Raw genomic sequence first — 26,415 nt, forward strand, 5'->3', positions numbered from 1 at the left:
GACTCAATTTTCACCTTTTCGATAAGGAACAAGATAACCGAGATAAGAGAGATGTCGAAAAATGCTACAAATTCAAATTCACACTGTATTTTAGGAACTCTCTTCCAATGTAAGGAAAAAATATGTGTGTAGCATCTTTAGATTCATAAAAATGAGGCACAGCAATGTGAAAACCGCATTTTGAAACCCTGTAAAACACACGCAAATTTGACACCCTGTACTTTACAAAACCGTTTAACAAGAGTGTTTCTAGTTGTTATAAAATAAATCATAAACTAGCATCATCTGTGCTAACATTATCTGTTTATTCGCCGTGACGTCGTGGTTCAAAAACCTTCGCCCCACCATGGACTGCGCTGTTGCTTATCGTCTAAAAAAAATAAAACAAACTTTCAATAATTACTATATGGAATAAGTAATCGATAAATAACGGATATATTATTAAAAAAATACAAAAAAAAAATAAAAAAGTTAGTACCCCTGGTGGGACTCGAACCCACAATCCCCTGCTTAGGAGGCAGATGCCTTATCCATTAGGCCACAGGGGCTTGCTAAAGTATTTTTATTCTCTGAGTAATGAACCAAACATTAAAAGTTTTTATACCACATTAAAAGTTCACATTTTTTAAAATATTTTTTAATATTACATAGGTATAGGGTGATTTAAAAATATATATTTACAAAAAATTGAAGGGTTTATTGTAATAATATGATATGCCACAAATCCATAATTCTGAATTATATAAACTTGGCAGTTTTGAAAAAATGTGTAAATTTAAGTATTAAAAGACCATTTAAGACCATTTGGAGTTAGTTTAGTTTGACACGCTAATATTTATCTAACAAATTTGTTGGATAAAAGGCAAGAAAAACAATAGTTACTGGTTATCTAGTTAATAAAACTGATTTCTGGTTGAGTGGCTTATCATATGTTATTACAATAAGCCCTTCAATTATAATTTGCTGTAAATAGAATCCTGTAAATATTTTTCATTCACAGCAGAATTTGTTATAAAATGGACAATCAAAAAATGCACCTGTTATCGACGCCTATGATCCTTATGATAGGCAGTCATTTTCAAGCCGTGCCTGCACCCCGTGTCCGCTGATGTTTGCGAGTAGCGGAGTAGTAGGCTTTGGAAACAGTTGAATGTCAGATTTTGTTGGTTTCGGCCCAGAGAAGACATTGTTTTGTCAAGCTAGTTAGAATTATATTTTAAATATCAATTTCTGTTAAATATATTAATCTCCCGATTGCACACCATAATTATTCATAATCTGCACGAAGTACCCAGTGATTTTTGAAAAAGGATCATAAGCTGAGGTAAAATTTTGCTAATTAGGTATGTACTGAAGTTTTAAACTTCAATTTAAATTGAAAATACTGAATATAAAATATAAAAAATATAAAAAAAATACCATTGACTTTCATTTTAATTTATTTAAAAAAATAAAAAGAAAAGAGTATTCGCAAACAAATTCAAAAAACAATAACACTATAATTTGAAAATGGCGCCATGACGAAGACTACCGAACGGTCACGATCAAACACAACCAGAGATTAAAAGTTTCTGAACGCAGCCACAGAGTATACTAACGAACGCAGCTACCTAAAATGTCATTCTTCTTCTTTTTTTAATTAATTTCTAGGCCTAAGCCGCTAGGACTATCCAGCCTACCGTAAACGCCTATCCTGTTTTTAGTTTTCGTCAATTTGAACTCCCATCCGTGCTTCATATTCTAGTACAATTAATGTCCCTGGTAGTACATTTTCAGCCAGTTTTCTGTACAAATGTTATCGAAGACACAACCCTGATATTAGAAAATAAACAAAAAATGGCAGGACTTGGTGTAAAAAGTAGGATAATTTAAAATTTAGAACATCGCCTTATTTAAAATAGGTTGGAATTATGTTTCAGGCGTTCCAGAGACAGACGACCAACAAAGGCTACGGTTCCAAATAGAACTAGAATTCGTACAGTGTTTAGGAAACCCAAATTACTTAAATTGTATGTTCTAACCTTCAATGTTATTTTATTAGTAAGTAATTATAATATATTCTCTTTTTTCAGTCCTAGCTCAAAGAGGATACTTCAAAAACCCAACATTCATAAATTATTTAAAGTATTTGCTGTATTGGAAAGATCCAGAATATGCGAAATATCTGAAGTACCCAATGTGTCTGTATTTTCTCGATTTACTTCAATACGAGCACTTCCGGCGAGAGTTAGTCAACGCTCAATGCACTAAGTTTATTGACGATCAACAAATTTTGTTGTGGCAACATTATACAAGAAGAAGGAGTAGATTAATGACTAGTGCTGCAAATAATGGTGTAACAACGGAACAAGCTTCTAATGCACAGCCGAGCAATCCACAACAAAACGGACATATGAACCCCAAAATACCATAGTAGACAGTACTGTGGTGTTATAAGAAGCTGTTTACTTCCTAAACTTCATATTTTTAAGAACTGTAAATATTTTTAGAAGTGGGAAAGAGGCTTAATAACCCAAGCTCGAAATTTGGAAACAATAATGTTGGACTGTTTCTTAAAAACAATATAATGTAATGAAGAAGTATTGCAGAGAGAAAAATAAATTAAAATATTATATTAGTAGGTATAAAAAGGGTATAAACTATGATTTTTATTTTATTATAATACCTGTATAGATATATCTCATCCATCTCATTGGGGCTGTTTTTTTAATTAATAAAATGATTCTTATTTAACCAAACAAACATAAACATTTTATTAAGATTACCCTTCATTATTAATGATGAAAATATTTAACAAGACCCTTGACTCATGTTGTAGATATTAGAATATTAGACAAGAGACAAATACCTACTTTGTTTTGTAAAACCAGTTTTTAGGGTTGCATAATATAATTTCGATTTAATTCTTTAATAGATTGTTATTTTTAATTTTAATTAACGTCATATTTTATGGAGTTGTTAAAGCATCATATTTTCCTATAAATATCTTCATGAGAATGGGACAACCTGTATATAGGGTTTTTAGAGATAGGTGGCTAGTAAAAACCTTAAAGCAGGAGCTGTGTAATGTTTTACCTGAATCACCAGAAAGTGAAACTACTTAATTCCCATTCCAGGTTGAAATTAAAAAAAAACATTAAAATATAGTTGAACTTTTTCTCCCAGAAATCAAAATTGAAGCATATTGATAGAATTTTAATAAAAGTCATATTTTTTGTTGTTTTAAAATGTTAAGGAAGTACAAAATTTATTTAGTTTAATGATACAGAAAAAGGCAAAGGTATCAAAAAATGTGAGACAAGAACAGCAAACAATATCGTTAATCAAAATGAATAATAATCATCTATCAAAGAATGAAATCGAAATTATATTACCATAGCCTTTCAATTTTTAGAACTTCTAAACTAGAAAACTTAAAACTTCTTTAGAGCTAGAAAAAATTCAACCTTATTCTCATGTATTTATATTAATTTTCTCTAAAGTGGTATGGAAATTTGGAAAAGTATAAAAGGCATTAACCATTTTAGAATAAGCAAAACTTTTTATGAAGAATGCATTTTTCTTAAAATGTGAATAAAAAAAGTTTTTTCTCTTGTAAAGACAATCCGGGGACATACTGTATACAATTTGTACCGTATGATCGAATAAAAACGCCGTCAGCGACGGCTATGAAATCGATCGTTGTCATTTTATACGTAAAATTATATGGGAAATGTCATCGACCGTCATTTCGTAACCATCGCTGACGCCGTTTTTATTCGATCATACGGTATATATTTGCGTGATCCGTTTTGCAATCTTTACCACACAAACTACATAGTGTGCCTTGGAGACAAAATATAAATAATTCTGTAATCTTTCTTTTGTGTAGCAGCCGTTGATTGATTAAACCAAAATAATTCAAAAACGATTCGGGCAAATATAGTATTTATTATAATCTATTTATATATCTAAAATTAGAAAAGGTATATTTTTATTATTTTCAAAAAAAAAACTTAAAAATATACAAGGTGTTCCAGTTCTATTAAAAAAAAGTAAACATAAATTTTTCTTAACTTTTTCATCGCCTTTTGTTTATTTTTATTTCTCTTACTCTGTCTTTACTACTCTTTAACGTTTAATTTTGTTTAATCCCCAATACGTAAACCTACAGAGGTATCGCACTAAAAATATTTCTGAAATCCCTGTACAATTTTTCAAAAACCAAAAGTATCAAAGTTTTTGGAAAAATAAGTTTTCGTTAAGTACGATTTCTTTTATATTCGCGACAGCATCGACACCAACTTAACCCACATTCCAATCGCCATAACGGTATAATTTATTACTCAAATTCAGGGCAATAGTTCGTCTGTTTTCAGTACGACAAAGTTTCAGTTAAAGCACCACCCGCAATATATTTAAAAAAACATTTTTCAAACATACCAGCAACATTAAAATTACGCTTACAATTTACTTTCTATATTATGTATATTTGAATCGCTATATCTTCAACCATAATCGGAACAAAAGTTTGTGAGAGTGGGTCTTCCTGTTATGGATTTTTTTAGCGGTAGTACCTAGTGTCTGGCATTTAATTATAACTCAATGCATGTGATATTTTCATTCAAGAAAAGAATTACGCGGTTGTCAGTGTTCTTTGAAAGTTTATGATGAACTCCAATACGAAGATTAGGCTTGTTATTTTGATAGTAGCCGTACTACTTGCAGTAAATTGCGATGCCCGAAGAAAAAAATCGAAGAAAAACTCAAAAGGATTGATGTTAAGACAAAAGGAAACCAACGCTGTTAATTTTATAAGGTATGTAGTATTTTTAATTTTTTATTTTCGTCAGGTAACAGAGGGTTCTTCACACGATTCATAAACAATTAAAAGTTTTTTTGAATTATTGTACTGAAGATTTTAGACCAGGATATTTCAAGATTTACCAGAGACACTGTACATCCCTTTTAAAATATTACTAGAACTTCCGGTTTAGCCGGAACTGGCTATCAATCTGCCGATTTTAAAAAGAACCATTCTTAAATGTACAGGGTGAGTCTTAAATAAGTGCAAATATTTTCAGGGCTGGTATATTTCGACCCCAGGAACACGTCTATGAGGTTTTTTTCGCAAAAAAGATGTTGAAAATCGAGCATTTTCTTTTAAATTTCCCTGTATATTTTTCAAAAACTTTTTAGAACCTGGTTCACCGCAAATTTTCCCACGGTATCCCAAGAAAAAAATTTCATATGAATGTATGTCCTAAACATCTTAACTTTTAAGATACAGTGTGGTAATTTTTTTTTTGTAAAAAACATATAATTTCTTGATAATATGGAAATATAGGTACCTAGTAGATTAAATTAAATTAAAAAAAAAGAAAGAAAAAAACAAACAAGATCCAGTGGTTCTCAAAATTTGAGTAAATTATTATTTTTTTAATTTTCAACGTAACATAAGTTGGTTATTTTGGACTTATTTGAAAAACGGTAAAGAAAAAATATGTTTCTTGTATCGAGATCTACCATCAGCACTGAAAATATTTGCACTTATCTAAGATTTGCCCTGTATACAGTGGTCAATATTGCCCTATTTGTAATGCTATATATGTTTACTATTAATTTTAATTTAGATGCAGAATTAATAAATGAAAACATTTTTTTATTTAAAGTACCTATTGCTATGTTTTTAACGGTTCTGCAGATATTCATTATACAGGGTGTCCCAGAAATAAGTGCAAGTATTTTAAGGGGTGGTAGATCTCGATAAAAGAAACATATTTTCTCTTTATCGTTTTTCAAATAAGTCCAAAATAGCGGAGTTATTTTTACTTTGAAAATTTCCAAAAAAATTATTTTTTGCTAAAATTTTGAGAACCACTGAATATTTTCTGGATTTTCTTTCTTGTAAATTTAATCTAATACCTATGTTCCCATATTATCAAGAAATTATGTTTTTTAACTAAAAAAAATTCCAAAAAATTTTTCAAAAAATTTCGAATTTTCAAATTGTTTTTTTCACGAAAAAAACCTCATAGGCGTTTTTTGTGGGGTTGAACTATACTACCAGTTATAATACTTGCACTTATTTCTGGGACACCCTGTATATTATACCGAGAAAAAACGGCTATGAAATGAAGATCGATCGCTGTCATTTTTTATATGTAAATTTATATGGGAAATGTCATAGATCGTCATTTCCCAGCCAACTGGGCATGAACTGGATGCCGTTTTTTTTTCGATCATACGGTATTACATTATATGGCTCTTTCAACAGTAAATTTTTATCAAAGCCACCTCAATTGATGTTTCTCTTTTATTTTACTATTGAAAAAGCCATATATTGTATACTACCGCGAATATCTGCGAAACAATTAAAAATATAAGAATACTTTAAACTTAATTATTCTATGCTTTAAACAGAAAAAGGTTCATTTTTTGATTCTGCATCGAAATAAAAAATAGTATACAGATTACATCAAGAGTAAATTAACTGTAAAATTAGCTGTTAAAAACACGTTTCAGATTAGCTGTAATGCGACTGATATATGGAGTAGCAACACGAATTGGATTTGGTGAACCCATTTCAGAAGCGTTAAATGGGGCTTTTGTACCACCAGGGGTCGACGATTATGATGACTATGGCGGAGGGTTATTTGACAGCCAAGATGACTATGATTATTGATAGGTGTAGCGGTGTAGCCCCTACAAAATACTTAAAAAAACACCAAAATATACAGTACAATAAAAAAATATCATTAAGGGAACTTTGACAGAAAAAATTATAATTATTTTTCTTAAGAGATTTGTTTATCTGTTGTACAAAGCACATTACCTATGATCATAATGTTTATTATTCAAATACCGTATGATCGAAAATAATTAACACACGGCATCAGCGATGGCTATAAAATGAAGATCGCTTTCATTTTATATGAAAACTAGCGTGTACCAGCGACTTCGTTCGCGTCGAATTAATCATTTGTAATGGTGATGATAAAGCAAAGCAAGAATTTTCATTAACATACAAACTGGATAACATTTTCTCACATTTATGTCAGCATGAGAAAGAACAATATGGCGATATTATTATATAACTTGGTAATATTTGAGGGGTAGTTTCATCTCGTTGGAATTTGACTTTCGAAAAGTCCGTTTGCCAAAAATAAGCTTTTTACGTCAAGCTGTTTAATCGTGGTTAAGAAATTACCCAACTTTTTGGAACATCCTGTATGATTTTTTAAAAAATTTCAAAACATGTAAAAAAACCAAATAAATTATGCTTGTCCAAGCGTTTCCCGAAAGACTAACCGTTTTTTAAATAATAAATATTGTAATATTTGAGGGGCGTTTTCACCCTCTTGGAATTTGAGATTCGAGAAACCCCTCCTTATCGAACCTCTACACCCCACAGTCAATCCGTTTGCCAAAAATCAGCTTTAAACGTCAAGCAGTTTAAGCAGAATCGTGATTACTCAACGGTCATATTTTATGAAACACCCTGTATAAATTTATAAAAAATCTTAAAATATGTAAAACAACAAAATAAAATATACGTGTTTAAGAGTTATTCCGAAAAACTCACCGGTTTTTAAATAAAAAATATTTTAATATTTGAGGGATAGTTTCACCTACTTAGAATTCGAGTTTCGAAAAATCCCTTCTTATCGAACCTCTACACTCTAAAGTCAATCTGTTTTCCAAAAATCAGCTTTTTACGTCATGCGCTTTAAGCAGGATCGTGATTAATCAATGACCAGATTTTTTAAAACACCCTGTATACATTTTTAAAAAATCTTAAAATATGTAAAAAAACAAAATAAAATATACGTGTTTAAGCGTTTTTTCGGAAACTTGACCGTTTTTTAAATTAAAAATATTGTAATATTTGAGGGGTGGTTTCACCCTCTTGGAACTGGAATTTCGAAAAATCCCTTCTTATCGAACCTCTACACCCTAGAATCAATCTGTATGCGAAAATTGAGCTTACGTTGAGTGGTTTGAGCAGGATCGTGATTAATCAGTATGTCAGTCAGGATTTTATATATTAGTATAGATTATATGTGGAATGTCATCGATCGTCAATTCCAAGCCAACTGGACGCAGTTTTTTTTTCGATCATACGGTACAATACATATTAAAAAAAATATGATCAAAGTGTTTGTTTTCTATGTATAATCACTAGGCGTCAAGTTTGGTCAAGTTACAATACCCGTCTTATCCCAAAAACGTTGTTTCGAGATAATATTTATATGCAATAATAAAATTGTTTTAGCAAATGTTGGATGCGTTATTTTACAAAAAAAACGTATCAATAATTGAATGGAATCATTGTTTTGTATCTCGTTTTTCTAGGAATAAAAATTAATATTTAATTTTTAAAGAGAAAAAACACAAAAATTATTCGGATAAGGCGGGTTTTGTTGCAGCATGACGCATATTGGGGATTTTGCTACAGCAAGATATTTGCATCCTAAATTGATTTTTTAGATATGCTATTTTATTAAAATTAGATAAGGATTTGAAATGGATAAGACGTTAAAAATATTATACCTGTGTAAAAAACCTATGAAAAAATGCGAGATTTGCAACAATAATGACAATAAAAAGCAAATATAAGATGGATTTTGCTGCAGTAACGTAATTTGTAGTGAATTTTGTATAGGAATAAGCGACTTTTGCTGCATTTTTTGACTATTCTTATGTAGATTTCAGGACTTTAATTACAAAATTCAATTCAAACCACAGACAAATAAAGAATTTTATGTAGTGTATTTTGTTTACCAAAAAGTAATTGCTATTGCCATGTATTTATGTTTAGGTATTTATTGATTAGCTAGTAATTATTTAAAAATATATATTTATTTTAAACTTAAGATCTGTGTTAAGATGTAAATATCAAAAATAAAACAAAAAAAATACTTCTTTTTTATTTATTTATAATTTATATAATAAGAAAATAAAAATAAAATCTTAAAACAATCAGTCTTCTTCATCAGAACCATAAAAATCATTCCCTTCTTCAATATTAATTTGAACATCTTCATTGTTATAACAACCTTTAAACTTTCTGACTACATCACCCCACAAAAACTGACTTTTACACTTTGGACATGTTCCTTCGATAGGTACATATTCTCCTTTAGACAAAAAAAACTTCGCCATACAGTTGATATGGCAAATTAAATCACATGAACTACTCAAACATGTCATTCTTTTAGATGGCTCAATGAACGCGGAACAACTGTAACATATACTGTCATCAAATGACTGAGAATGATATAACTTTTCTGCAGATTTTGTTGTTTTTTTACTAATCACAGGACCATAACAAATTGGCATATGCAGAGGCGGGCATTTATTATTCTAAAATATCTATAGAACTAAATAAATATAAGACAACTTTACTGATAAACTTACAGGAAAATCTCGAACAAACTCATCATTTAACCAACGTATTGTTAATGGTAGTCTGTTCCAAGGGCCAACTTGCAACATCTCTGCTAGAACTCTTAAGTGAAAATCATAAACTTTTTCTCTAGGTTTTTTCTTTGTTACACCATGAAGCCTTCTTGATACATGTGGATGCTGCCATGCCCATTCGAACTAAATAAAAAGAACATATAAAACAATAATTTTCATAGTTTAAACATATTACATACATTTGCTTACTCTTAAGGCTGATATATCGTTTGGGAACCCATGGATAATCATTACCATAGTCCTAAAACGATCAATATATGAACACAAACAAAAAATATTTAACATATATTTGCATAAATATCTACCAAGGGCCTTTACTACTAGTTTTCCAAGCACCTCCAAATTTCTTTCCTTTGTTGTGCTGCTTTATTCTACGATTGGGATCAACTGTGTAACCAATGTAAACTCGTCCAGTATATTTAGGATTTAAGCAATACAATAAATAAACACCATAAAACTGCTCTACTGGATGAAAATGTTCCATTTAGTTTGTCTTTAACTGCTAATATTTATTAACAAATCTTTAAATGGTAAAATAAAAAATATAAATTTAAAACGTCATTGTTTAAAACAAATAAATTAACAGAAAGTTTTGACAATAATGACAATTAGGTGGCAAGTGACATCATACCATAGATTTTTAATTCTATGTGAATCATATATAAATTATCATAAAGGGTTAGATACAAAAGTACAAATTACAAAAAAGTACTGGCTGCTGGCTACCTATTCTTGACCTCTCAATCTTCAAATATCACTCGCATCTCCGAGAAACTGTTTACGGAAAGTTGCAAAGGATGTCAACAAGATGTCAAAAATAGCACCGCTGCCAGGGTTGTTATCATTCTTGTTTATCTATAAAAGGTGTTTATATAGCGTATATGATATCTTCTGTGGGTGGACATCTTCAAGGATGACACACTTTTATTTTGGGCAGTAGTTTTCATTTTGTACTATAAATAAACGTTACTGACAGAATCTGTGGACAGAATTTTGACAGATATGACGGGAAAGTTTAGAAGAAAAAAAGAGGCATTGAACATTATGAGATCTTTCTAAAGAAAATTCAAGTGTTTTTGAATGCTTTAGTTGAACATTTATAAATTAAATTAGTGCGTTTATTAGATTTTTATAAAATATATAATTATATCGGTAAAAAGTGACTTGCTAAAATATAAACAAAATGGCAGCCACTAGAAGGTTGCAGAAGGTAAGTTTTTCATTACAATTTCATATTATTTGTTTTTTAAAGTTTAATTTAGTTATCAAACATTACTTTGCTGTATATTAAGCCAAGGTTAACATTGTTTATAAAACTAAATAAATATTAGACATTCCCACTTACAATATATAAATGGTTAGTTCATCATTTTAAATATTTTTTAGGAACTAGGAGACATACGAAACTCGGGACTAAAGTCGTTCCGAGACATTCAAGTTGATGAAACGAATATATTAACATGGCAAGGTCTTATTGTACCAGTAAGTATATATCAATACCAAATATACTAGGTGATTGAAATGCATTCTTCATTTACATATTCAAACTGATCTAAAATGTGAAATTTTAATTCTACCATTTGTTTTATAATGTTTTAAGCTTCAACCTCTTCACACGACTCAATTTCCTAATATGTTTTTTCAAGGAAGTTAAATTTAACCAAAGGGGAAATTGAATTATAGACTAAAAATAGAAATTACACTATTTATAGATTAGATAATTTTTGTAGGATAGTCCGCCTTATAACAAAGGAGCTTTTAAAATAGAAATAAATTTTCCGGCAGAATATCCTTTTAAACCACCTAAAATTAATTTCAAAACGAAAATATATCATCCTAATATTGATGAAAAAGGACAAGTGTGTTTGCCGATTATCAGCGCTGAAAATTGGAAACCCGCAACTAAAACTGATCAAGGTAAGTTAAATAATAAAGAAATATATTAATTTGTTTATATTAATGGTTAATTAATTATTTAAAGGGTCCCATTATGCCGAAACTGTGATACTTAATAATATTTGACATTAGTTCTCAAGTTAGCATTTTTGTAAATGTATAAAATAAGAGTAGTAGTAGTAAGTCTGGAAATTATTTATTTATGTACATTGTGTATTATGATTATTGTTTAAAATTGAAGGAAGAATTGAAATGTGCAATAATATACAGGGGGTTACGTTTAAATAAAATAAAGTTTGATGTGACACAACTTTATGACTGACCCTGTATACTTAAATTTACTAGTAGCTAAGAGGAATTTAAAAACTCATTACAATAGTATCACAGTTTCTTCAAAATGGCATCATTAAATCAAACCAAACACATCGAAATTAATTAAATCAAATAATTATTGTTTAAGTGATATTTTCAAAAGTCAATAACTCGGAAACAGTTGCTTTAAGGTACATTGTGTGTATTTCGATTTTTGCTTAGAATTGAAGGAAGAATTGAAATATGCAATAATATACGGGGGGTTCTATTAAAACCAAAAAAAAAATTAAAGCGACCCTGTATTATTATTTCAGTTATTCAAGCACTCGTAGCACTTGTAAATGACCCCGAACCCGAACACCCCCTTAGAGCAGACCTGGCGGAAGAATATTTAAAGGATAAGAAGAAATTTACAAAAAACGCAGAAGAATATACGAAAAAACACAGTGAAAAAAGACCAACGGATTAAAAAGACATATTTATCATTTAGACCGATTCTTACAGATGTTGATGAGATGAAACAAAATCTGAACTCGCCTAAAAACTTCGTAAATTACTATGGCGGACTGATAACTAGGTTACCTAATATTTCTTCTTATATTTGTAAAAAAAAGGCATTTTGTAACAAAGCCAATTTTTTAAAAGCTTTAAACAGATACCTAAACTATTCTTTTGTTGTTCTCTAGGATTCAGTCTGCCGATAACTTGTAAATTAAAATCTTTTTATACACTTTTTAGTTTCAGTAACAAAGCATTTTAAATATTTTTAAGTTTGTACTTTATACAAAGCTATTCCTAAATTTCGGTGTCCTTTTTTATAAGCGCTAAATTTTCATAACGACGCTATATTTATATAAACATAGAAACGTTACTTTAGTTTTTAAAGGATGTCTCTCAGAATGTTGTAAATTGTAATGGTTGTTTAATAAAATATATTTAAATCAAGATTTGCAGATTTTTGTTAACAGAAAGTATGAAGTGATCAACAATGAAATATTAGTTGGCTATGTTGATTTTGATCATTTGATTGACAATAAATTATATAAAAAATTCGAATATTTATTAGTTATCACTGTAAATAACACAGGGTGGCGCCTCTCATACGACGCGGAGGCTAGAGAGTTCTACAGGGTGTCTCTAAAAAAAGTTACACATCAAAGTTGTGTTTTTTTAATGGAACACCCCATATATTAATTCGTTTGCGGATTCTAAGAGAAAAATAAAAGTGAATTTCATTAGAGAAGTATATGACTAAAATGTACGGTTTTTGACATACCTATTTAACATTTAAATAAAACACTAAATCACCACAATACACCAAAACACTTCTACTTTTACACTGGACGGGCGTTTCGCTAACCATTAAAACTCAAGTTTTATTCATCTGCTGAAGATGCTAATATGGTTTGGTTCATCTCTCATATGCACCTAATTGCCTGTAATATGATACTTATTTAATTAATTTTAAATAATATTAGTATCTATCCAATGATATTTATCAACAATATGTTAAGCAACGCAAGATTTATCCGGTCTACCATATCTGAGCCATATTTTTCTTTAAATCTACTTAATATTGATCTTCTAGTTTGCCCAATATATTTCTGATTACAATATTTACATGAAATCTCATAAATACCCGACCTTTCCAGTGGAGGTGTTTTATCTTTAGGATTACCTAATTATTAGCACTATACACAAGTTTATAATTGACATTCTTAAAAATTCTTTTTAAACCACGGGATAACTCTCTATCAAACAGTATTGAAATATATTTTAACCTATCTTTCTCCACTTAAAAATGCTCGATTTGTAGATATTAGTTTAGTTTTTAATCATCTGCTGATGGTGCTAAAACAGTTAGCGAAACGAGCGTCCAGTGCCAAAGAAAAGTGTTTTGGTGTATTGTAGTAATTTGGTGTTTTATTTTGCTGTGTAACACCAAAGGTTCTAACCCCCAACTGTAATATTTAACATTTTCTGAAAACAATTTTTAAATTTTAATAAAAGCCACCTAAATTGGAATTTACCTTGTATAACCTAATATGTAATTAATTATTAACTGTACTTTCTTTAAATCAAATTAAAACTTGACTCAAAAAGTTATACAGGGTGAGGCAAAATTAATATTGATCGGTCACCTTTAAAAGCAAGTTACTCTTTTATTTTAAATGGAACACCCAGTATATTATTCCGATATTCAATGGTGAGTTCATGTCTCTTCAAAATACTATTAAGGTTGCCTACTCCTCAAACAAAGATTTTCCTAGATATTTTCATTTTTATGATTTAGTGTCGGTAGATCTTTATTATTTGATAAATCTAGGTGGCTGTGGTATTCCTGGCGTTACTTCAGCATAGCTGTCAAATTAGTTCAACTTTAATGAAATAGAATTCTTAATTATATGCGTGAAACATTTTATAACATAATAGGTAGTAAAAAAAAATAGGAATAAGAAGAGAAAAAATTTATATTTAGGTATAAAAAATATTTTTGTAAATAGTAAAAAGTTTAAATATAAATATAACTACTATACTAATTTGGCCACATATAAAACTTAAGCTTGTAATAATATATACAATATATATACAGTTTACAGTCCCATTTCCTTAATCAAATGACCAGCGATTACCAACCTTTGAATCTCTGACGTTCCTTCATAAATTTCTGTTATCCGAGCATCTCGGTAATGTCGTTCGGCAGGCATGTCAGTGACGTACCTGTAAAACAGGGTTGCCAAATGAATTGCAAATTCCCTAAACAGCTTCAAAAACTTGCTTCAAAATTTCCTAACTTATAACAATCTCAAGACCGTTTTACAGTTGGCAAGTTCACCTGCATACAAGAAAAGTCGCAACAATTTTACTTTGCCGCAATTAAGTTGCCTGTTCACTTTATGGTGCGTTCATACTTCGAGTATTAGTCCTAACCTCACCCTACCCTAAGAAATTAACCTTGAGAACTTAAGGAAATGCCGTTCGTACTTCTCCCACGACATATAAATCACACGGCAGGCTAAAGCCGGAGTCTCATGCATCCGAAATCCGATGACACGACGATCCGACGGTGCTCCTATTGGTCGAAATATTTTGACAACAATTTTTATCCGATAATTTTAACTAATCATCCGACGTCGTATAAAGTTAAATTTTGTTTAACTTTTGTACGATATCGTGTTTTTTAACCTCACTTTTTTTGAAAACATTTGTTTTTAAAAACAAGTTTAGTGGGAAGTGGGCAATTTCGGGATATTTGGCGAGGAAGTTGTTTTTATAAGTGTTTCTCTAATAAAACATGACATGAATCTCTATTCAGCGCAGCAGAAAAATGTTAAAACTGTCAAATTTCGGAACGAACTTTCGGATGTATGTGACAGGCTTTTTTTATTTCACACGATAACTTCAAATTTCGGATGTCGTACCATCGGATTTCGGATGCATGAGACTCCGGCTTAACTCTGCCCAGATTCCATTGTTTAAGTTTTATAAAATTTGACCTTGAAAACACCATTATGGGTGCCGAGTCAGGGCCGGATTAAAACGTATCAAAAAATTTCCCAGAAAATAAACTATTGATAGACAGGGTGGTATTAAAAAAATACTGTAATTGACAGAAACTGAATTTTATTTACACAATACTTTTATCTAAACAAATGAATCGTAAACCGCGCATACTCCTCGAAAAGTAAAAATGATAAAATCAATTAAACATTTAACTGTAGAGAATAGACAATTAAAATTAAAAAACATGCCAGGAGTTACAAACAAGAGTTAAAAGAATACCGAATAATATATCTGTTGAACAATATAAAGAGGCTACGTACAAATTATGTCCATCAATGGACGTAGCAAATTTTGTTAATATTCAAATTTCGCTCTAATTAACAAATCAGCTAAAGGAAGAAACTGATGAATTTAAATATAAATGTCTGGCGATATACTTTTCCCGGCCAAAAATATACAAGACGCTCTTGACAAATCCATTCTGCCTTCCACGTCCAGAGACCTAGAGCCACTAAGAAAATGAATATATGACATCGATATCAAATCTGGATTAAAAAATCTTAGTGTATTTGAGACTCTAAAAAGCAAAATTGAAAGTTTCGATGAACCGGATGAACTTAATCGATATTGTGTTCTATGTATTGATGATATGAATATCAAGTTCAACTTATTTTATAATAGTGACAAAAATAAAATATAACACACAAGAAATGAAAACTAAAAAAAAATGTATCACTCACGAAAAGAATGAAATAAATTAAGCCGCACGCTACTGACTCAAAGCTGCCGTAACTGTATGTTGTCGATGACAAAAACTACGACTGACTACGACACTGGTTAATTTCTGTTGCTGGCACCCATAATGGCGGCGTGCGCAAGGATATGCGCGTAGCCAAAGCGAGTCGGCCTGCCGTGTGATTTATATGCAGTGCTTCTCCTACTTGTCTTAAGAAAATAATCAATATTCTCGTAAGCGCGATTATGTATATTACTACTATAGACGATTATGTATATTACCATGCATGACTACATGGATAGCATTATACTCCTTCATTAATCTTTTTATTCAAAGGAAAATAAACAAAAGTTGCAAGGAAGTTAAATAATTATAATTCCGAATCTATCCTCTGCAAGTGCAAAAAATTAGCATCACCTTATCAAAAACATCAGAAGGCGTACTTGACTAACTTCTTAATAACGTTTCTTGAATAACTTACCCCATACCGCCTAATATTTGTATACATTGGTGGCTCAAAAAAGTAGCTGCTTCACTGGCAGCCAATTTAGCCATTGCAGCTTCTTTGGTATAAGGTTTGTGGCTGTCTTTCAACCAGGCCGCCCTCCAAGTCAGCAGCCTTGCCGATTCGAGTTGCAGTGCCATATCAGCTAACTTATTTTGAATGGTTTGATGCTTTAAAAGAATTAAATTCTATGAAATAATTGAAACTTTGTAATTACAACAATTTTTTTGGTCTTGTGGTCTTGGTCTTGATCTTGCAAAAAAAGCAAGACCCAGACTAGCGTTTGAACTGCAAGACCAAAGCCGACCAGTTAAATTACTAAAAATACTGTTTACTTAAAGGTGGCCTCTGTGAAGCCGTTTCGGATACTGGCTTATATGAAAGCCCTGAGACTCTATGATGAGTTATAACCCGCTAAAACTCGATAAAGGGGAACACACAACAAGATCTGTAAGGTCGCGGTGATTAAGCCCCCTCCAAAATATTCTTCTTCTTCTTCTTATAGTACCATCTTCTAATGAAGGTTGGCTACAATAGCGGCGAAACACTGTCTGTCCTGTGCAGCTCGAAACAGTTCGTGTGAGTTCAGTCCAGTCCAGTAAGTTTTTCAACCAAGAGTGCTTGCGTCTCCCAAGTCCTCTTCTGCCTTCTACCTTTCCTTCTATAATCAACTTCAGAAGCTTTGCTCTGCTATTGCGCATGACGTGACCCAGGTATGCTGTCTTTCGTTTTTAGGGTTCCGTACCCAAAGGGTAAAAACGGGAATCCTATTACTAAGACTTCGCTGTCCGTCCGTCCGTCTGTCACAAAGGTCTATCTTATGAACCGTTATAGCTAGACAGTTGAAATTTTTACTGATAATGTATCTATGTTGCCGCTATAAGAACAAATACTAAAAACAGAAGTAAATAAATGTTTATAAATAAAAAAGGACTTTCACTAAACATTATCTTTTAAGTAAGAATTTTACATAGAATCGTTCAAGTCCTCGGTGGCCGCGTGGCTTAAAGCGTTAGGACTTTACGCTGTTATGACGTTGGAGCCGTAGTAAGGCAGGTTCGAATCCTAGTCAAGGCGACTTTTTTTTAATCAATTAAAATAATTTTTTTTAATAATTTTTTAATTTACTTTTTACATATTTATTATTGATTAATAATTTTTAGTAATGTGTTTCTTCATTTATTTTTTAAATTACTTATTCGCGCATTCAAAATTTCAGCTAAATCGGAAAAAAGTTTATAATAATATAGTGTCTAATGTTGTATAAATAATGAATGGTACAGAACCCTTCGTGCGCGAGTCCGACTCGCACTTGACCAATTTTTTTATATTTGCAAGTAATTTCCTGTCCTTGTTAAGCCTCCCAAGAACCTCTTCATTGCGTACATGATCTGTCCAGGGTATTTTCAAGAGTCTTCTGTAGATCCACATTTCAAAAGCTTCCAACCGTCTCATGGTGTTCATTTTAATAGTCCATGTCTCCCTACCAGCCGAGGTTTCTCATTTTGTTAAACATTGATCTAGCCTGTTCTATACGCTATGTAACTTCTAAGTCGGGCTTAAGGTCCGATGTTAGCCTGGATCCCAGGTATTTGAACTTATTTACCGTGTCTACGCATTGTCCGTATACTCGTATGTTGGGTGATGGAATATTTCTCCTACTAACGACTATATTCGTTTTTGCCGTGTTTATTCTAATGCCCAATGGATCTCCTTTCCGAACTATGTCGTCTAGAAGTTCTTAAAGAACCTCAAGATTGTCAGCGATAATCGCAGTGTCGTCTGCATACCTAAGGTTGTTAATTGGGACGCCATTTATTTTTATGCCAATGCCTTTATCTTGTAACATAACATTCTACATTTACTTAGAGGTTTTCAATGTAGAAACCCCTAATAAAAATATATTTAAAAAATGAAAGACTTGCAAAAGTCTTGAAGGAAGAACAAGACCCTGCAAGACCCAGACTACTTATTAACTGGAATACCAAGGGAATACCAAGACCAAGGGGGTCCGTGTAGTTCGGGGTAGAATTAAAGAAATTCACCACCCTGTGTCTCAAAAAATAAGGTGTTTAGGATATAAATTCATATAAAGTAATTTTCTTAGAATAGATCCAAGATTCACCTCTTTAAATATTAGCAAGTCATTGGAATTAGTGGCCGGTCGTAGCTCCAGCGGTAGTGTGTCGATCTGCGGAGCGGAAGGTACTGGGTTCGATCCCCAGCCAGTACGGTCGCTTTATTTATTTAAATAAAAATATTTATTTATCTAAATAGAGCGACCAACGAGCCGCCACCTCAAGGAAGGCAACGGCAAACAACCTTGAGTATATGTGCCTTATACAGCCTCTCAAATAGTGCCGTTCGGATTCGACGATAAACAGTAGGTCCCATGTACTTGTGAAACACTGATGACACACATCACAAGTGCATGCGAGAGGTAGCCGACGCTCACGGTAGCCGACGCATGCGAGAGGTAGCCGCATTAAGGAACACCCTGTATAGGATGCGAAAGAAAAGTGAAAATTCATAATTTAATTTGTATTAAAAATGAAGTAGACCTATTAGCAATTTCATTGTGCCTACTGTGTTTAAAGTGTATATTACGACTTTGGTTCACTTTATATAAACAAATAAAATTTTAGGCAATTGCCAAATAGAATATTTTGAAGTGAAACTTTCAAGGCCGTGATACACGAACTAGCGAGATGAAAAGTGGTAAGGACGCGCGCTGGGAGTAAAAATTCAAGGCCGTGTCACACAAGCTAGCCAGACACAGCCTAGAGCTTAGTAATACCCTTGTTTATATATTCTTAAAGTTGCCCAACCGACTAGACAAAATGTGCTGCCAACTGGAGGACAAATCGTGAACCTTTCGGGGCGGAGTCAAAAATATCGATTATTTTCGTTATTTTCCTCAGAGTAATGTAATAATATAGCGATTTCTGCGAACTTTAATAGTGATCAGCTGATTAAGAAATTTAAACGAAACTTTTATTTTATTGTAAATCGTGGATTATTTTTGCCTGTTATTTTAAGAATTCTAAACCGTATTAACAAAGAAATTATTATTTCGATATGTTGGTACATTATTTATAATTTATGATAATGCTAATTGCTGTTAATTAATATTTAAAAAAAAGTTACATACCTATTTTAATTTGATTTAATGCAGGTTTATAAAAGAATCATTTCATTCTTAGATTATTTTATTCTAAATTGAGTGCTTTACGAATTTTATGATATTTTTTTGAAAACATGAAACTTTTTACATTTTTGATGCCAACTAATTGGCATGGTATTATTGGTATGGAAATTAGCCAAGAAAGAAAAGAATTGGCTATAACTTGTAATTTTTCGAAAAAAACATATTATACCTATATCGCTGAAAAGCTTAAAAAATGGCGCTATTTATGAAGTCATGGCCAACTATGGTTTCCATTTAAAAAAAAACATAATGTTTGTGTCATATGTCAAAAATGACAGGCTTTACAAAAAAAACAGAAAACACAAACTCATTAGGTATGTGATTATCTACAACTTTTATCTGAAAAGTTTTTGTCTAAAATACCGTATGATCGCATAAAAACGGCTATGAAATGACGATCGATGATATTTCCCATATAATTTTACATAGATATAAAATGACAGCGATCTTCATTTCATAGCCATCGTTGACGCCGTTTTTATTCGATCATACGGTAGATTATAATGGAATTAGAGACAAAGTTTTAAAATAGCCAAAAATTTTTTTTTCGAAATATCTAGTAAGCCTTGAATTTCTCCGAAAAATCCGAAGGGCGCATATTTATGACCCCACAAAACTGCAATTTTTTCCCCATTTAACCGACTCTATCTCCAGTAGTTTCCGAGATACCCATAGAGAACATCGTAGGAAACTCACCCTGTTTAGTATTTAGAAACTAACTATTATTATTATTTGGCTAGATTAATTTGATTAATAAAACTCGATTAATTTAATTTAAAATAACTTTGATCAGATTTTTACTTCGTATATTCTACTACCAGAAAACCAAAATTATATGATAACGCACTTTTCAACGAAGTTGAAGGAAGAGATATAGTGTAATCTATCACAATACTTAATAGAATTACTACAATTAGAAGAAAAACAAAAAGAAAAAATACCCAAATACCTTCACCTACTACTCATCTACAAAATAAACTAATATAATCTCTTATAAAAACACTACACAATTACTTCTTCACTACTTCAACCACTTCTACACTGAAAAAATTATCAAACTTACTAATTAATCAAACAAAAAGAAAAAATAACCAAATTATCCTTTCACCTACTACTTAACTGCAAAATAATAAACTATAAAAACACTGCTAAACTATTTCTGGTATTCTACACTAAACATTATAATTAAACTTAATAAAATTAATCTAATTTTACGCTACAACCACTACAACTACAAAGAAATAAGAACATTTTTTAAAACTAGAAGAAACAGAACCTCGATACGTGCAACCAGTATAATAGATCAAGCGGACAAAGAATATAAAATACTTTAAAAATGTGCATTCAAAAAGAAAAAATATCTAAAGAAACATTTTTTTTTATCAGTGAAAAGCATCGGCCTCGTCGGCCTTGCGAAATTTGTCGGGTATTTACAATGGTCGAATTGTATAATTACCAGCTTTTATAGCATATCTAATAGACAAAAAGTATCTGGTCGATTAGTAACCAATTGGCACAGTACGAAAATTATCGATTTTTATTTTCTCTGTTTTTATTGGTCGCTTCAAAATTCAGAGTAACAAAAAATATTTTTATGTAGTAAAAGACTGTGAAATACGCCCCGCCATCTGGTGCTTTACATCCATAAACGTCTTAGGTTGAGCTACTTTAAAAATTCATATACAAGGGTAATACGTAGTGATGCGACGTGTATTTGTGAGCAGTCCACGTGTTTATATAAAAAATATTGATATTTTAAAAGAAATTTTGTGAAAGTGAATCAAATTATTTATTAATATTTTATTTTACCGGTGTAGAACTATTTGTTACACGTAAAAAACTATATTTTACGCATAAAAACTATTTGGTACGTGTAAAAAATTACTTGTAACTTGAAAAAACTATTTGTAACAGGTAAAATTTTTTTTTTCATATATTACTTTTTCAACATTTCAAACTACACTTATTCAAACATGTCCTTCAAATCTTTCAATTTAATACCTGTTAGTAAGAAGTTTCACTACAAATATGCGCACATAGTGCACGCACAATTTTTTTTTTAAAATTATATAAAATCCCTCAATATTTTCAAACAAAATCACCTGAAACTTAATAACTTAATAAAATAATTTTACCTTAATTATTGGTTTACCAAATGTTAATCTTTTCGTAGCATAATCCGCAGCCACTTCCAAAGAGGCTTGCGCGATACCTAGAGCCTGCGATGCTATTCCTATGCGACCCCCATCCAAAGCCATCATGGCAATCTATAACTTCATAGATTTAAATCAATAATTTAAGAAATATATTACTAATACCTTAAAACCAAGCCCATATTCTCCTAACAAATTTTCTTTAGGTACTTTACAATTGTCAAATGCGAGGACGCAGGTTGAAGAACCTCTAATTCCTAATTTATCTTCTTTTTTTCCTAATTCTAAGCCATCGACAGGCTTAGGAAAGATTATAGCAGATATACCTTAAAAGTATCCCGAATAAAATCAAATTGAAGAAATATACAGGGTGGCGCCTCACATACGACGCGGAGTCTCCAAGCTGAACGGCAATTTATATTGAAATTTTGAAATTAAATTTTAGGAGCAAATGTAAGTTAAATTAGAGCATTTATGGAACACCCTATATATTAATTGATTTTCGGATTCTAGCTGAAAAATAAAGGGGAGTTTTATTAGAGAAGCATATGACTAAAATCAAATATACTTAAAGACTAAGAGCGCTTTCAGATGGAGCGGACGGTCCGCGACGGAGCGTCCGCGCCTTCGAGCAAGTACCATGAGTTTATATGAACAATTTCACATGGTCGGTCGCGTATGCTGACGATCGATGACATTTCCCATATAAATTTACCTATAAAATGACAGCGATCTTCATTTCATAGCCATCGCTGACGCCGTTTTTATTCAATCATACGGTACTTCGATATGCAGCCATAATCCTTTCTCTCATTATGTCAACAGTAGTTGCAGTATTTTCGAAACACTATCTTTAACATATTCCCATAAAAAATTGAAACTAGTTAAATTAAGAGAATTTAAGCATTCCACCAATTTGGTAAAATATTGTATCAAATCTCTCCATTTGTTTCCATTTTTGGCAAATATCTGAGATTTTTTTTCGTTTCGACTAGCAAAAAAATGATAACTAGTTGTTAAAGTTGAAACTAAATTTACAACTATGTTGAAGTAACGTCAGGAATATCACAGCATCTAAGATTACAGCCACCTAGATTTTATCAAATAACAAAAGCTTTTTTCGTTTTCCTGTTATTACCGATTCTGAACCGTCGTAGAACTCTGCAGCGCATGCGCGAATGAAATAATGTCTTCATATTTCCCTCTGCGCATACGCATCACAGTTCTAGGACGGTTCAGAATCGGTAATAACAGGAAAACGAAAAAAGCTAAAGATCAACTGACATAAATAATCTTTGACTAAATCATAAAAATGAAAATATCTAGGGCAATCGACGTCTGAAGGGTAGGCAACCTTAATAGTATTTTGAAGAGACATATATTAAATTCTCCACTGAAATTAGAATAATATACTGGGTATTTCATTTAAAATAAAAGAGTTACTTGCTTACAAAAGTAACTAATGTTCAATATTAATTTTGTCTCACCCTGTACAAGTTTTCAAGTCAAGTTTTAATTTGACAAAAGTACAATGATTATTACTAACTACAAATTAGGCTATATTGGGTAAATTCCAATTTAGGTATCTTTTATTGAAATTTAAAATTCGTTTTTCATTTTCAGAAAACGTTAAGTATGTCAAAAACCTTACATTTTAGTGATATGCTTCACTAATAATACTTAACTTTATTTTTTTCCTAAAATCCGAAAATCACCTAATATATATGGTGTTCAATTACAAAAAACAGAACTTTGATGTGTAACCTTTTTTGAGGACACCCTGTAGAACTCTATATATTTTGAAAAATGCTCTAAATTAAACCTACACATATGCTCCCTAAATTGCATTTCAATACAAATTGTTGTTCTCTTTGGAGCTTCCCCATCATGTGAGAGGCGCCACCAAGCCCATTTTAAATTAACTATCTACCTTTATGCTTAAGATTTTTATCTGTAGTAGCAAAAAGCACACCACCTTGACTTTCATACCCATTTGTAATCCAAGATTTAGCACCGTTCAATACAAAATTATCTCCATCTGTTTTAGCAGTTGTCGATGCAGCCCCTGCATCAGATCCATTACCGGGTTCAGATAAGGCAAAACATCCAATCTATAACAATGTAGCCAAACTCAAGCACTACTTTAGTTGTGTATTAATTCAATACCTTTTCACCTGTAGAAAAAGGTGCAACCCATTTTTCTTTTTGTTCTTGAGTACCCCATTGCTGAATTGGTCCGAGATACAGTGAATTATGAGCTGACATTATAACACCCGCACTTGCACACCTACATTATATATAAATGTAAAATGGTCATCTATGTTGTTCGCTACTATCTACCCTCTAGATATTTCCTCCATTGCAATTGAATAAGCTAAATAGTCTAATCCAGGACCACCTAACTCTTCAGGAACTGTAATACCCATCAGTCCTAATTCTCCCATTTTCTTAATTTGTTCTTCGGGGTATAAATGTTCTTTATCGATTTTAGCAGCTATAGGTTTAAGTTCGCCTTCGGCAAAATCCCTACATGTTTTCTGCAGCATCTGATGTGTATCCGATAAAGCCGATAAAGACGCAATGCCTCTACTGCTCATAAATTTTGCTGTAAAAAACAATACATCTATTATTCTAGTATTTATATCAAGATAATCAATAATTACTTATATTTAAAGTACTTTTGAATAGAGCCATTTCGGTTAATACTGCTGTTAAGCTAATCAGAGGAACTGCAATACACTTCTTACAAATATATGTTTATAAATTCAAAAAAACAATTTAAATTTAAGCACAGGGTTAAAGGTACATTAAAGGTACAAAGGTGAACTTTTTACAATATTATTTTTGTATCCTTTTGAAATAGAACAAAATATGTGTGAAGATAGCAGGTGATAATAGTCATATAGGGCCTTTATAGGGCAATCCTTGGGGCAATCTTAGATTCATATAGGTATTAGACTCTGACTGGCCGTCGAAAGGCGCGTGGTCATCGTGAAACAAGAAGAAGAAGAAGTTAGATTCATATATCTTTTTAAAACAAAATATCACTGTTATGATCAAACGGTTCTTCACTATGTCGTTTTTAATTTACAATTCGTATATGTATTAACTTTATATATGAAGAAATAGTGTTTGCTATGCTAGCAGTATGGAGTCGCAACCAGGGTTCGGAAGTAGTTAATTAAGACGTAATTTACCTGATTAACTACGTTTAGTTTTTCTTCAAAAACTACGTCTTTTCCCGTTCATTAACTACATGAAAACTATGCTTTAAATGCTCATAGCGTCTCCCTGTATATAACCTCTTTGGTTTGAGAGTGCAGCCACACTATCCTAAAAACGGCGTATCGGCGTAACGGCGTAATGACCTTGAATATATTTCCAGTAATTCTATTGGCTGAAACATTCATCTGTCAGAAATTTTATCTGTCAAATTCATCTGTCAAAAATTTCAGCCAATAGAATTACTGGAAATCGATTCAAGGTCGTTACGCCGATACGCCGTTTTTAGGATAGTGTGGCTGCACTATGGGCTGCACCCTCAAACTCTCAAACCAATGAGGTTATATACAGGGAGACGCTATGAGCATTTAAAGCATATACGTATTATTATATGATTTAAAGTGCTTGCGAAAAATGGTAACACTAGGCGTGGCTTAAGCCAGCACCAATATGGCGGCATTAGCAGGGCCGGATTACAGAAACTCAAGAGAAACTTCTTTGAAAAATTTTATTTTACACAATATAACGACCTCAACTTTTTTAAATAAAAAATTAATTAATCAAAATAACTACAAAACCTACAATTTTTTCAAAAATATAAATTACAAGATTAATTTTAATGGCTATATACTGATGTATATATACTATATACTAATGTATATTTAAGGAGGAAACACAAAAAAATAATACACATTAAATAAATTAAATTTTATTGCTCACTAAATAACACTGTTTTGTTGCTACTATGTCTTAAACTAATTGCCTTGTTATTCATGTATCTAACAATAATAACCTTAACATTTAAAAAAAAAGCGGAAAATAATAATTAAACATGATTACTGATTTACCATAATTAACATTTTGATAATCATTAAAATTTAGAAATCTTAGGAAATGATTATTTATTTGAGATATTTTATTGAGATGTTCTGTCAAAACAGCTATCAGAAAAATGTTTCGAGCATAGAACACTACCTGATGTAGCTTGCCAGTTTCTCCTGTACACAAACTTCACCCAAGCTTCTCGACGGATGGGATTTTGATATTTATCTAAAAATTAAAGCTATACTATATAAAATTTGTACATAGTATATGCTAGCAGATGCTAAAAAGGAATGTAAATAAATGTTTAAGTACAAAATCTTAGTGTAAAAATAGAAAAATAAACCGTAGTTAAAACAAAACTTTTAAATTTGGCCTAGCAAAATACTCTTTCCTGTCAAAAAAAGTATATGTAGTAAAAATAACAGATATTGTTAAGAATTTTTTTTAAAGAATAGAAGTCGAGGCATGTTTTAATTACTTAATTGCCTCTAACAAAGTATTAAATAACTAAACACTTTGTCAATATAGAAACACTTAATATTTAATTAATAAACGCATAACTAGTTAAATGGAAAATACGAAAATAATTTAA

General features: G+C 31.4%; 5 protein-coding genes and 1 non-coding gene across 8 annotated transcripts; 3 read left to right on the forward strand and 3 right to left on the reverse strand.

Annotated features, from left to right (window-relative positions):
* Positions 1-475: 475 nt before the first annotated feature.
* Positions 476-548, reverse strand: Trnar-ccu. The gene has a single exon. It is a non-coding gene; the product is annotated as a tRNA-Arg (tRNA).
* A 1,234-nt stretch (positions 549-1,782) lies between these two features.
* Positions 1,783-2,601, forward strand: LOC115881773 (mediator of RNA polymerase II transcription subunit 31). Of its 2 annotated transcripts, none has more exons than XM_030899804.1 (3): positions 1,783-1,858; positions 1,902-2,009; positions 2,073-2,601. In XM_030899804.1, exons 1-3 carry the CDS (start codon positions 1,837-1,839, stop codon positions 2,411-2,413), a joined length of 471 nt encoding a protein of 156 aa, XP_030755664.1. In that variant the 5' UTR covers positions 1,783-1,836; the 3' UTR covers positions 2,414-2,601. The 2 variants fall into 2 exon arrangements, with proteins under 2 accessions (XP_030755664.1, XP_030756422.1); XM_030900562.1 differs by having other exon boundaries at positions 1,837-1,858; positions 1,920-2,009.
* A 1,741-nt stretch (positions 2,602-4,342) lies between these two features.
* LOC115883003 lies at positions 4,343-6,909 on the forward strand. The gene is made up of 2 exons (XM_030901606.1): positions 4,343-4,798; positions 6,505-6,909. The coding sequence occupies exons 1-2, from the start codon at positions 4,647-4,649 to the stop codon at positions 6,662-6,664; spliced, it is 312 nt and encodes a 103-aa protein (XP_030757466.1). The 5' UTR covers positions 4,343-4,646; the 3' UTR covers positions 6,665-6,909.
* A 2,027-nt stretch (positions 6,910-8,936) lies between these two features.
* On the reverse strand, positions 8,937-10,046 carry LOC115883800 (structure-specific endonuclease subunit slx1). 2 transcript variants are annotated; one of them, XM_030902525.1, is made up of 4 exons: positions 9,768-10,046; positions 9,652-9,703; positions 9,400-9,585; positions 8,937-9,345 (listed from the first exon to the last, which is right to left on the reverse strand). In XM_030902525.1, the coding sequence occupies exons 1-4, from the start codon at positions 9,944-9,946 to the stop codon at positions 8,962-8,964; spliced, it is 801 nt and encodes a 266-aa protein (XP_030758385.1). In that variant the 5' UTR covers positions 9,947-10,046; the 3' UTR covers positions 8,937-8,961. The 2 variants fall into 2 exon arrangements, with proteins under 2 accessions (XP_030758385.1, XP_030759067.1); XM_030903207.1 differs by having other exon boundaries at positions 9,222-9,354.
* A 285-nt stretch (positions 10,047-10,331) lies between these two features.
* LOC115891726 (ubiquitin-conjugating enzyme E2 L3) lies at positions 10,332-12,612 on the forward strand. Its single transcript, XM_030912302.1, has 4 exons — positions 10,332-10,672; positions 10,849-10,944; positions 11,193-11,379; positions 11,985-12,612. Exons 1-4 carry the CDS (start codon positions 10,646-10,648, stop codon positions 12,137-12,139), a joined length of 465 nt encoding a protein of 154 aa, XP_030768162.1. The 5' UTR covers positions 10,332-10,645; the 3' UTR covers positions 12,140-12,612.
* Positions 12,613-14,123: 1,511 nt separating this feature from the next.
* LOC115891802 (short-chain specific acyl-CoA dehydrogenase, mitochondrial) lies at positions 14,124-24,699 on the reverse strand. Its single transcript, XM_030912394.1, has 8 exons — positions 24,440-24,699; positions 24,117-24,381; positions 23,943-24,063; positions 23,707-23,887; positions 21,942-22,102; positions 21,759-21,890; positions 16,392-16,585; positions 14,124-14,391 (listed from the first exon to the last, which is right to left on the reverse strand). Exons 1-8 carry the CDS (start codon positions 24,468-24,470, stop codon positions 14,265-14,267), a joined length of 1,212 nt encoding a protein of 403 aa, XP_030768254.1. The 5' UTR covers positions 24,471-24,699; the 3' UTR covers positions 14,124-14,264.
* Between the last annotated feature and the right edge of the window lie 1,716 nt (positions 24,700-26,415).

This window comes from Sitophilus oryzae, unplaced genomic scaffold (genome assembly GCF_002938485.1).
Source record: "Sitophilus oryzae breed Bouriz unplaced genomic scaffold, Soryzae_2.0 scaffold_1000_pilon_pilon, whole genome shotgun sequence".
In the NCBI taxonomy this organism is placed as follows: Eukaryota; Metazoa; Arthropoda; class Insecta; order Coleoptera; family Curculionidae; genus Sitophilus; species Sitophilus oryzae.